The following is a 13,241-nucleotide window of genomic DNA, read 5'->3' as shown; positions in this document are numbered from 1 at the left end:
CGGAGGGGGGGAGGGTTCCGAAAAGCAGAAGTTCCATTTTTGGGTGGAACCCTGCTTTAAGAAAGAAAATTTAAGGGATATTTAATAACCTAGTGTAAAGACTGTATGTAAATAGTTAATTTGAAAAATTCATTAGAAAATTGCTAACAAAAAATGTGAGGGTTCAACTGTGAAAAAAGAGGTTTAAACTTGTGGTAGACCGAGATTTCGGCCGAAAACTGTTTTTGGTATCAGCCAAAATAAGACAAATGGCGATAATAGAGCTAAAAAGGGGGTGCTCCGCTCCGGGTGCCACACTAGTCCTCCTGACGCGCCCCTGTCACAGTCCTCCCCTCCCTCCCTCTCATTGTGAGTGTCCTCCTGGCACAGCAAGCTCACGCTGTATCACGGAGCTGGATTGAATCGCTGGGTGGCCGCTTTAACAATGTCCCGGGTCTTGTAATGGGCGGCACACTGATCCAATGCCTTCTAGGAGGTGAGATATTGTTACAGCGGCCTCCCAGTGATTCGATCCATCTCTGTGACACAGCGTGAGATCGCACATCCGGGTACTGGTGAGACTGCACGGGCACTGGTAGGATGCATCTGATGGGCTCTGGTGATGTTACTTTGATCTCTTGTATCATGTCTGCAGTCTCTGATCATCTCTAGTATTATGTCTGCAGTCTCTGACCATCTCCTGTACTATGTCTGCAGTCTCTGACCATCTCCTGTACTATGTCTGCAGTCTCTGACCATCTCCTGTACTATGTCTGCAATCTCTGACCATCTCCTGTACTACCGTGTTTCCCCGAAAATAAGCCCGGGTCTTATATTAATTTTGGCAGCCTAAAACACACTAGGGCTTATTTTCGGGGGGTGTCTTATTTAACTATGGTATGTACAATGATCCTAAAGTGGGTACCTTTCTTGCAGCTTCCCTGACTTTCCTGGCTGTCGCATGGTCTGCCTGGGCTCTTCTCTGCTCCAGGATCCCCGCTGGCGTCGGCCTGCTCCGTGCACTGGGGAGGGGGCCGCGGGCGTCGGAGAGCAGAGGAGGGGGGAGCCGGTGTCATGCTGGCGTCGGCCTGCTCCATGCCTGCTCCGTGCACTGGGGAGGGGGCGTCGGGCGGGAGGAGAGCAGAGGAGGGGGGAACCGGCGTCCTTCTGGCATCAGCCTGCTCCGTGCCTGCTCCGTGCACTGGGGAGGGGGCCGCGGGCGTCTGGCGGGAGGAGAGCAGAGGAGGGGGGAGCCGGTGTCCTGCTGACATCTGCCCGCTCTGTACGCTGAGGAGGTAGGGGCTGCGGGCATCGGGCGGGAGGAGAGCGGAGGAGGGGGGAGCCAGTGTCCCGCTGGCATCTGCCTGCTCCATGTGCTGAGGGAGGGAGGGGCTGTGGGCATCGGGCGGGAGGAGAGAGGAGAGGGGGAGCCGCTGCAATCATTCTGCAAAATGGATTAAAAAAATGTTAAAATAATTTTACTAGGGCTTATTTTCGGGGTAGGGCTTATATTGCAGCCCTCCCCAAGAATCATGCTAGGTCTTATTATCGGGGTAGGTCTTATTTTCGGGGAAACACGGTATGTCTGCAATCTCTGACCATCTCCTGTACTATGTCTACAGGCTCTGCACAGCGGGGGTGCCGATACTTGTGGCTGGCACGAGAGGCAGAACATTGAAATGTGTGTGTGTGTGTCAAACGCACACAACCCAGTTTTATGAGGAGAGCAGAGAGAGATTGTGAGTTCCTACGAGCTGGGAACCACAATCTCTCATCTCCTATAGTCAATCCCACCCCCCACAGTGAGAACACACACATAGGGAACACAGTTAACCCCTTGATCGCCTCCTAGTGTTAACCCCTTCCCTGTCAGTGACATTTACACACATATCAGTATCATTTTTTATAGCACTGATCACTGTATAAATGCCAATTGTCCCATAAAAGTGTCAAAAGTGTCCCATATGTCCGCCATAATGTCGCAGGCCTGATAAAAATCGCAGATTGCTGCCATTACTAGTAAAAATAATGATAATAATAACAATTCCATGAATCTATCCCCTATTTTGTAGACGCTATAACTTTTGCACAAACCAATCAACATACGCTTTTTGCGAAAACATATCAGCCTAAACTGTTAAAAAAAAAAAATTGGCTTTTTAAAAAAAAAAAAAAAATTGGGGCTGTTTAATACAGCAAAAAGTACAAAGTATTGTGTTTTTTTCAAAATTTACACTTTTTTTTGTTAATAGCGCAAAAAAAAAAAAAAAAACGCAGAGATGATCAAATACCACCAAAAGAAAGCCCTATTTGTGGGAATAAAAAGGACATCAATTTTGTTTGGGTACAGCATTGCATGACTGCGCAATTGTCAGTTAAAGTGACGCAGTGCCAAATCATAAAACTGGCCTGGTCATTGAGCAGCTAATTCTTCCAGGGCTGAAGTGGTTAAGTTTAAGTAAGAGATTGCAGACATACTACAGGAGATGGTCAGAGACTGCAGACTGCATTTTTCATGAGCCTTTCTTGCACTAAAGGTGCCAATAATGGCCAACAATAAATTCATATTAATTTAAATTGATGATATTAATTAAAAAGTCGAATGCAATTGGAAAAAAATGTATAAATATATTTTTTAACAACTGTCATTTTCGGTTTTGGTTTTCGGCTAAGTGCATCCTGCATTTACGGTTTCGGTTTTGGTACCAAAATTTTCATTCGGTGCACTCTTAGTTTAAACTTTCATTACATTCTTTTAACTGTTAGAGCTGTGAAAATGTGCTACTGTGAACTGCAGTCCTAGTAGATTGTTTAAAAAAAAAAAAAAGATTGCATGTGTTTTAAAAAAACAAATTACATAAATGGCTGCTAAGATTGGTAGAATAATTTGAGCCAGGGTGTTTTTGGTTGTCTTTGAGGATCACAAAGGGACTTTGTTCAACTTAAGAGCAAATTGGATGGCACAGAGTTTTTTTTGTGGAGAGGGCTGGAGGGGCTGGCTCAGACTCGGGCAGATCGCTGAGGCTGAGCCAGGTGGCAATCCAGGCTTCTGGGTGGTTCCCGACCATATAGTCAGAATCTTCCTAGAGCCTGTACCAGCTTTGTGATGTCAGAACTAACTCCACTCCTGTGACCATAGGAGAAGTATAGCCAAAAAGCTTTGGCTATACTACTTCTTTTTTTTTTTTTTTTTTAAATCAAACAAAATATTTTATTGAGTAAAATTGCATACAGAAAATAAGTAGTAATTCGTGGGTACATAGTATAACCAGGTCTCACATTAACAGCATTGTCATATAATCAGTACAAGCTTGCATGTGCAATACAATGACTCATTTATCCCTTTCCAGATGCTATACTACTTTAAGGGCATGTAAGTGTTTTATTTTACTTGTTTTTGTTTTATACATAGGGATAAAGAGGGCATTGTAAGGGTATGGTATAAACAGCACTTTATTGTGCTGCAAGGTGGCCTGTGTTAGATACCTCATATGGTGGCAGATTTGCAGATGAGGTCATATAGTCATGGCTGTACAGCATGGAGCAAAGCTATACGCTGCTTAATTCACACATTGGCATAAAGTAAACTCCCAGCTGTTTTGAAGCTGGTTATCCTGGCATGTGAGTCTTACTCAGATAACTGTATGTATCTGTCTATGTACATTTGATCACACATCTAGTAACCGGCGAATTCACAATTTACAGTGACTTTAATCATGCATTGCGGTTTACTTGCCAAGAGCAAAAAACAGAGAGTATATAACTTCAAACAATGTTTAGGCATTCACTGTATTCAATACTAATTTGTTTTGTTGATAAAATTCACTTTATATATAAAATATATAAAAAACAAATATTTTATCACGGTACTTTCTAGGCTGTACTGTGATGCAGTGCATGAGTACGCATGAAAATAACAGTTCAATCACACAAATAAATTACATTCACTCAGATGATGCCTAATGTGCAGCACAGAGCAAGGTGTTTCCTGGTCCATCACATCATGTATGACACCACTTTACCCTGCAAACACTAAGGTACCACCAAAATACCTAAAAGCACAATGTCAGACGTGCAGTGCCTCAGTTGGACTCTGTCCTACATACTACTGCTACAAAACAAAACTGTATTCACTACTGATTTTCTACTACTTTAGGAGCTATTCATGTTTCTGATATCTGTAATGGCTCAACAGTGCTCTCCTCTTCAGTGTTCAGAGGGTGTGTGGGGCACTTGTGGTGGGTCTTAGAAATTGTATAATGTGTGTAACTTGGAATACGGATCACAAGTAGGAAATTGGTAGTATGGTTTGAATTTGTAGAAAAAACATTGTGAGAAAAAAATGGCATCAGATTACTAGTGTAATGTAAAATATAAGTAAATGGTAAATATTTTTTTATTTTACAGAATTGCAGTTTCTACAATGGGGACAATGACAGTGATCACCTTTCTATGTGCCTGCTTGAAAAACGTTTGATCTCTCTGGTTGCCAACATCACTGATCTGCCTGTGAAACAAAATGACACTTCTGGGTTTTTTGCAACCTTGCATAGAACAACCACATCTCAGTTCATAAGTGGGGCACTGCTGGAAGCAACGGCATTGTTAGGTGCAAGAAGTGGTCTTCCAAGTTTAACCTGTGGCTCCATCGGGAGAACAATGATAAAAGGTAACTGTGGAATTTATGTAAAACAAAATTGTGACTAAAACTAAAAGTATAAAACCAGTTAGACAATACTTGGCTAAAACTCAACTCCAGGAATGATCTGTGTTGCATGCTTACATTGGTCAGCATGGCACAATATAGTTATGCATATCTCCTACCTGATGGCCACTGGGGAAGTTGGAAATTTCTATAGTAGTCATGGCTACTATGGATATAGCTGCAATCTTCTGGGTTCTGCTCAGGTTCTGTGCAAGTGGTTCCCCCTTTGCAGAAAGGTGGTCGCTCACTTGGCACTGCTGCCATTTATAGTGTTGCCATTCATAGTGTTATCTGTATTTTATTTTATTAATACAAGGCATTCTCTGATTAGAAGAGGAGGTGACGTGACAGCACTGCTTTCCCTCTGCAGAAAACATCTTTGGTGGAAGCACTCAGTGACAGGGAGAAAGGAATGTATGATTGGTTTGTGCTTCAGCCCTCCCTGCGTTCAGCTTGCTGCTGTGTTTTATTTTTTATAAAAGCATTCCTTGGAGTCATACTGTGATAAATCTTTGTGCAAGTGGGAAGGTCCTCTCACTTGACTCAGTGCACCTGTTCTTAGGGACTGCTTTGTGTCCAGTACAGTACACTGCTGTCATCTGAGCTGCACATGTTGACCCCACCTCCTACCTCTTTCTGACAGAGGATAATCGTTAATTAGAGATAGGGAGCGGGTTCACACTATCCTTTTCTGATCTTTATGTTCCCTAGGCATACTGAGAAGATAGGGATGCTGAATAATAGAACACGTCCTTTATTAATTGTTTTTGGTACTGATGAGGAGAAACTTGATTGCACATTGGTATTTACACAGTCTGGTTCTAAGTGGTGCTATTATAGATCCAATGGTTTGTAGATGTACTTAAAAGGGGAGTTTGAAGTCAGCAATAGGGTATTTTCTCCGGCTGCTATACTTGGAACGCCTGGAGTTGTGAAACTTAGAAACCATACTAAAACATGGAGATATCTTGTGGAGTTTTTATATATTGAGGGGTTATAATTCTAGACTACATTATATTTGTGCCAAGTTACATTTATTCTATTAGGGGGACCTCTGTGTGTGTTGGTATCGTTTTAACATCATTTGTCTTGAAAGGAGGGGCAGGACAGCAGCTGACAGAAGCCTGAGCAAATTACATTAGGGTTGTGTATGTGTCCAGTGGAGGCCACAGAAGCACCCCTTAAGTGGCAATACCCAAGGAAACCTACCCCACGGTATGTCTCTGTCCTTCCCGCTTGTTAAAAAAAAATGGAGCCGAGGTCACCGAACCCAACAGCAACCATAAGATACTGTGTCCAGTAAACATTACCCACTTTCCAGCTATGACACTGATGTATTTTCTCTTTTTAAAAAATCCATATACTGTATTTGCCGGCGTATAAGGTGGCTGGGCCTATAAGACGACCCCCTAATATTCAATTCAAAACTGTGGTTTCGTGCTTTACTCACCGTATAAGATGACGTGCGGTAATAGCGTTTTTACGAAGAGGTCACAGCCCGCCGGGTGCTCTCTAATGCTGTATGTAATTCAGTAAATGCGCCGCTCAGCCAGTCCCGGCAGGCTATGCACTCTGTTGATGACTACAGAGCATGCTAAGCCTGCTCGGATTGGAGTAACAACCTCTGCCAATCCGAGCGGGCTACATAATGTAGCCTGCTCAAATTGGCAGAGGTTGTTACTCCATCTGAGCAGGCTTAGCAGGCTCTAGTCATCAACAGAGTGCATAGCCCGCCGGGATTGGCTGAGCGGCGCATATACTGATTACATACAGCATTACAGAGCACCTGGCGGGCTGATATCAATCGGGCAGCTGCTTCACCCGGTGTATAAGATGACCCCTGGTTTTTGGCTGTGTAATTCCGGTGTAAAAGGTCGTTTTATACACCGGAAAATACGGTAATTTTCTGGCGTCCCATTAGGACAAAAATGTGTCTATTCTTTCCTGCACAGTTGTATATTTTGTTCTGAATTTGGTTAACATTGTATTATGCAAAACATTTCAGTTGAATCTGTAGTAAACTAGCAAACAGCCTTGTAGTTAAAATGGTTTCTGAGGATTTGTAATGAAATTATGTAGGCTCAATCCATTTTAATGTTTTTTATATATATTCTTTTTTTTGCTGTGGAAGAATTTGGAAATTAGACCTTCTGTGAGTTTTTTTTTTTTTTTTTTGTGTCTATGTCCCTCTTCCTGTGCCAGGGCTTTCTTTTTCAAGGACAAGTGAAAGGTGGGCATGATATTGTCTAGTCTAGAACAGTTAGCAACTAAAATCTGTAGAAGAGAGTGCCAAGATATTGTTAAAAGTCCACATCTTGACACAACTGGACTGAAAAAAAAGGAGTTTCGAATTTTGAAAATGGCATAAGGTCTGCCGTGGTTGCTTGTTTTAACAACTAAACAAACTTGCAGAAGTCACAGCAGCTTCCAAGGATTGATAGTGTTTTTCATATTCTCCTTCACCACACTTGTTAGATGTTTCTTTACCTGTTTTAATATGATTGTACATCTGTCATGACTGATATTGCTATCTTTGTTTTACTCCATTAAATTGCTGCAGGAAACATAGCCTAATGCCGCGTACACACGATCGGTTAAACCGATGAGAATGGTCTGATGGACCATTTTCATTGGTCAAAACCGATCGTGTGTGGGTGCCATCGGTTATTTAACCATGGGTTAAAAAAAAGCCAACTTGTTTTAAATTTAACCGATGGATTCCTAACCGATAGGTCAAAACCGATCGTTAGTAGGCACAACCATCGGTTAAAAATTCACGCATGCTCAAAATCAAGTCGACGCATGCTTGGAAACATTGAACTTCGTTTTTTTCAGCATGTTGTGTGTTTTACGTCACCGCGTTCTGACAGGATCGTTTTTTTAACTGATGGTGTGTAGGCATGATGGACCATCAGTCAGCTTCATCGGTTTCCTCCTCCGGATTTGGATCCGATGGCGTGTACACACCATCGGATCAAAATCCGTCGGGAATTCCTCCGCGATGACGTGTCGCGCCGTCACCGTGACGTGCGCGACGCTGGAAGGTAAGTACTTCCACGCAACGTACTTCCACGTTGAATCATTACGACGCATGCGAGGGAGGGGAGCGGACGGATTGATCCGGTGAGTCTGTACAGACCACCGGATCAATCCGCTGGTCCCGATTCAAGCGGATAGATTTCTTAGCATGCTAAGAAATTTCTATCCGCTTGAAATGGACCGGCCGGACGAATCTCCGCGGATAAATATCCGCTAGGCCGTACAGACGACCGGATTTGTCCGCTGGAATTGATCCGCGGATCAATCCCAGCGGATAGATCCGGTCGTGTGTACGGGGCCTTACGTTGGGCAACCAATTGGATTGATGTGCCTATGTTTGGTGTGTTTTGCATGCGCTAATGAAATGCTATGGGGTGAATTCGGCCTATAGAAAATCACAGATTGTATGTTTAATTGATACATACTGTATATAAAAAAAAAGCTGCACTTAACCTACCAACTTACCAAATCTAATACAACACACATCTAAAAGGGCATAAATCCCTATTGTACAGTGGGTGACCGCGATATTGTGTCAATCTCGCTCCCTTTTTCGGCGAGATTGACCACCTACGAGCCCCATCGCGGGAGCCAGCGCCCTGTCCCCATGTTGATAAGGACAGGGCCTCTTCCTGACAACCCTGGCCGTTGGTTGTCGGGGTCTGCGGGCGGGGGGCTTATCGGAATCTGGGAGCCCCCTCAAATAAGGGGGCCCCCAGATAACGGCCCCCCACCCTAAGTGAATGGATATGGGGTGCGTCGTACCCCTACCCATTCACCTGGAGGCAAAGTGTTAAAGTTAATAAACACACGACACAAGGGTTTTTAAAACAATTTATTTGTCTGCTCCGGAGGCCCCCCCTGTCTTCTTTAGCTCTTTTTGCAGGGGGGGCTTTTTCTTCCGCTATCGGGGGGTCTTCTCCGCTCTCCGGGGGTCTCCTCCGCTCTCCGGGGGTCTTCTCCACTCTCCGGGGGTCTTCTCCACTCTCGGGGGGTCTTCTATGTTTGAGAAGGGAGAAGAAGTCACAGAAGAGCGGGATGGCCGCCACTAGTATAGCGGCGGCCAGCCCTGAAGGAGAAGGCACCGGACAGCGGGAGGAAGAACCGGGGTGCGCCGAGTCAACAGCGGAGAGCGGCGAACATAGAAGAAGACCCCCCGGAGAGTGGAGAAGACCCCCCGGAGAGTGGAGAAGACCCCCCGGAGAGTGGTGAAGACCCCCCGGAGAGTGGTGAAGACCCCCCGGAGAGTGGAAGAGACCCCCGGAGAGCGGAGGAGACCCCCGGAGAGCGGAGAAGACCCCCCGGATAGCGGAAGAAGAAGTCCCCCCTGCAAAAAGAGCTAAAGAAGACGGGGGGCCTCCGGAGCAGACAAATAAATTGTTTTAAAAACCCTTGTGTTGTGTGTTTATTAACTTTTAACACTTTGCCTCCAGGTGAATGGGTAGGGGTACGATGTACCCCATATCCATTCACTTAGGGTGGGGGGCCATTATCTGGGGGCCCCCTTATTTGAGGGGGCTCCCAGATTCTGATAAGCCCCCCGCGCGCAGACCCCGACAACCAACGGCCAGGGTTGTCGGGAAGAGGCCCTGTCCTTATCAACATGGGGACAGGGTGCTCTGGGGTGGGGGGGCCCCGCAGTGGGCCCCCCTGCCCCAGAGCAGCCAACCCCCCCATGTTGAGGGCATGCGGCCTGGTACGGCTCAGGAGGGGGGGGGCGTTCGCTCGTCCCCACTCCTTTCCTGGCCGGCCGGGTAGCATGCTTTTAATACGGGTCTGGTATGGATTGTAGGGGGACCCCTACGCCGTTTTTCCGGCGTAGGGGGGGTCTCCTTACATCCCATACTAGACCTAAGGGCCTGGTATGCTCCTGAGGGGGAACCCATGCCGGATTTTTATTTAAAATCCGGCGGGGAGTTCTCCCTCTCAGAATGCATACTAAACGCCGCACACGTGTAGAATTGGCGGGAATCCAAGTCGGATCCCCGTCGCTTCTATGACGCGCTCGCTGGAATGTGCTTTTACTATTCCAGCGAGTGCGAGATGTCGGCACCCTGTCGCCGAGAATCAGCGCGATGCTGTCGTGCTAAAAACACATTCTCGGCGGCAGGCACTGTAGTCCACAAATCAATGTTATAAACAATTAAAATTACAGTGCCGTAGTGTTGAATAAAAGTTCCAAAATATACAGTACTTAATATTTTTAAGAGTTCAAATTAAAGTGCTAATGTGCAGAATAAAAGTGCAAAAAATTTTGTGCAACTCTTCTTAAAGAACTGTAGTGCATGCTTCGTGCAACTTCACTTCAATCACTTCAATCTCCACTCCAAGTGTGCAACTGTCTCCCCTATGGGGTGCAAACTCAGCAGAAATTGTGTGTTACACCATCAACATTGGATGTTATATCCTCATGATGGTTCTCAAATCCACATCATGTAGAGAGGAAACCAAGAGAGAGATCTCATAAGTAGGGTTGAGCGAACCCGAACTTTTGGATTTTTGGTGCCCGGACCCAAACAATTTACTGTTCGAGTTCGAGTTCGGTGTTCGGCAATGTAATGGTGCGCTGCAGGGCAGCCAATCAACATTCGTTTAACTCGTGTGACCTAGAAGCCATCACAGCCATGCCTACTAATGGCATGGCTGTGATTGGCCAGTGCAGCATGTGACCCAGCCTCTATATAAGCTAGAGGCACATAGCACAGCACGTCCCTCTGCTCTGAGGGAGAGAATTAGATAGGAGTCAGACTCAGTCCTGCTTCAGAAGTCACATTACTCAGCGATCTACATAGCACAGCAAGTCGCTCTGCTTTAGATCCTTTAGGGAAAGGTTCCTGGTGTTGGTTTTAGGGAGAGAAATAGATAGGAGTCAGTCCTGCTTCAGAAATTAAATTACACCAGCACTGCATATGTTACTGTGAGATACACCCTTTAGATAATTTTCTTCTATTGTGCTATTCAAAAAACATCCATTTAGGGCAAAAAAAAAAATTTGTTGCAGTGTTTCCACCATATCTGTATGTGTGAAATACACCCTTTAGATACTGTTCTTCTATTGTGCTATTCAAAAAACATCCATTTAGGGTAAAAAAAAAAATATTTGCAGTGTTTCCACCATATCTGTACGTGTGAGATACACCCTTTAGATACTGTTCTTCTATTGTGCTATTCAAAAAACATCCATTAAGGCCAAAAACATTTTTTTTGCAGTGTTTTCACCATATCTATACGTGTGAGATACACCCTTTAGATACCTTTCTTCTATTGTGCTATTCAAAAAACACCCATTTAGGGCAAGATCCTACATTAGAGAAATATGAGGAGAACGTCAAATAGGAGACGTGGCCCCGGTCTTGGTGCTGCTGGTGGAGCTCCTGTTGCAGGGAGAGGACGTGGTCGATCTGTGCCAGCTACACGCACAAGTGAACAAGTGAAACACCTTCCTCAGGTGCGAGTAGGCGACAGAGCCTGCAGCGGTATTTGGTCAGGCCTAATCCAGTTCTACGAATGTTGAGGCCAGGAGCAGTACAGGCGATTAGTAAATTGGGTTGCTGACAGTGCCTCCAGTTCCTTCACATTGTTTCCCAACCAGTCTTGTGCTGAAAGATCAGAGTTGGCACCTGCAGCCGATGTCCATCTGTCTTTCACCTCACCCCCTTGCAAATCAGCCAAGCAGTCTGAGCCCCAAATCATGCAGCAGTCTCTTCTGCTTTTTGATGACTCTGTTAGCAGGGTTTCCCAGGGCCATCCACCTAGCCTTGCCCCAGAAGTGGAAGAGATTGAGTGCACCGATGCCCAACCACTTATGTTTCAAGATGAGTACATGGGAGGACCATCGCAGCACGTCTCGGATGATGAAGAAATTCGCAATTGTGCAGACCAACAAGGAGGGCAAGGGTGAAGACTGGGTGGAAAATGATGTGGAGGACGCTGAGGTCCTTGACCCCACATGGAATCAACGTCATGCAAGTGACCTGTGTAGTTCGGAGGAAGAGGCGGTGGTCGCACAGAGCCACCAGCACAGCAGAAGAGGGAGCAGGGTGCAAAAGCAAAGCGTCCGTCCCCTAGACAGTACGCCTGCTACTGCCCAACACAGCAAGGGACCGAGCACACCAAAGGCAGGTCCAAGGAGTTCCCTAGCATGGCAGTTCTTCACACAATGTGCTGATGACAAGACACGAGTGGTTTGCACGCTGTGCAATCAGAGCCTGAAGCGAGGCATAAACATTCTCAACCTGAGCACAACTTGCATGACCAGGCATCTAAGTGCAAAGCACGAGCTGCAGTGGAGTAGAAGCCTCAAAAACCAAGAAAGGTCTCTGGCTCCTCCTGCTTCCTCTTCTGCTTCAGTCTCGGCCTCTTCATCCACCTCTGTAGTGACAGTGGCACCTGCCACCCCGCAAACAGAGGATCTGCCAGCAACAATACCACCTGTCCCACAATGTCCCATGGAAGCGTTCAGATCTCTATCTCCCAAACACTGGAGCGGAAGAGGAAGTACCCCCCTACCCACCCACGATCCCTGGCCCTGAATGCCAGCATTTCAAAATTCAAAATTCATGGCCTTTGAAATGCTGTCATTCCGTCTGGTGGAGACGCAGAGTTTTAAAAGCCTGATGGCATTGGCTGTCCCACAGTACGTCGTGCCCAGCCGCCACTACTTTTCCAGGCGAGCCATCCCTTCCCTGCACAACCAAGTGGGGGACAAAATCAGGTGTGCACTGCGCAACGCCATCTGTGGCAAGGTCCACCTAACTACGGATACGTGGACCAGTAAGCACAGTCAGGGACGTTATATCTCCCTAACAGCACACTGGGTAAATGCAGTGGTGGCTGGGCCAGAGGCGGATAGCAGTTTGGCGCATGTCCTTCCACCACCGAGGATTGCAGGGCGCTTCAGTTTGCCTCCTGTTTCTAACTCCTCCTACTCCGCTTCCTCATCCTCTACCGCCTCCTCATCCGGTCAGCGTAACACATTCACCACCAACTTCAGCACAGCCATGGGTAAACGGCAGCAGGCAGTTTTAAAACTTTCCTGTTTGGGGGAAAAACCCCACACCGCGCAGGAGTTGTGGAGGGACATGGAACAACAGACCGATGAGTGGTTGGCGGTAGTGAGCCTCAAGCTGGGCCTGGTGGTGTGCGATAATGGGCAAAATCTCATAGCAGCTCTGGGCCTAGCCGGTTTGACGCACATCCCTTGCCTGGCGCATGTGCTGAATTTGGTAGTGCAGAGGTTCCTTAAAAATTACCCCGATATGCCACAGCTGCTGCAGAAAGTTCGGGCCGTCTGTGCGCCCTTTCGGCATTCTCACCCTGCTGCTGCTCGCCTGTCATCGCTGCAGCGTAACTTCAGCCCTCCCGCTCACCGCCTCATATGTGACGTGCCCACAAGGTGGAACTCCACCTTGCACGTTTAAATAAAAACAACTGCAAATATTAAATATTAGTTACAAATGTGTGGTGCCTGTCCCGTCACCTGGAATAATTTGCCAATGTTCTGCATAGAGATGCCACC

The 13,241-nt window shown here is 46.3% G+C and overlaps 1 protein-coding gene across 4 annotated transcripts in view; it reads left to right on the top strand.

Moving 5' to 3' along the window:
* PLCE1 (phospholipase C epsilon 1) overlaps positions 1 to 13,241 on the top strand; it is a 509,323-nt gene that overhangs the window by 164,861 nt on the left and 331,221 nt on the right. For all 4 annotated transcript variants that reach the window (XM_040362142.1, XM_040362141.1, XM_040362145.1 and 1 more), the window contains exon 3: positions 4,387 to 4,648. In XM_040362142.1, the coding sequence (XP_040218076.1) occupies positions 4,387 to 4,648 (262 nt within the window). The remainder of the gene's footprint in view (positions 1 to 4,386; positions 4,649 to 13,241) is intronic.

Source organism: Rana temporaria, chromosome 8 (genome assembly GCF_905171775.1).
Source record: "Rana temporaria chromosome 8, aRanTem1.1, whole genome shotgun sequence".
NCBI lineage: Eukaryota > Metazoa > Chordata > Amphibia > Anura > Ranidae > Rana > Rana temporaria.
Note: the sequence above shows the minus strand (reverse complement) of the source record. Positions and strands in the feature narration are given on the sequence as shown.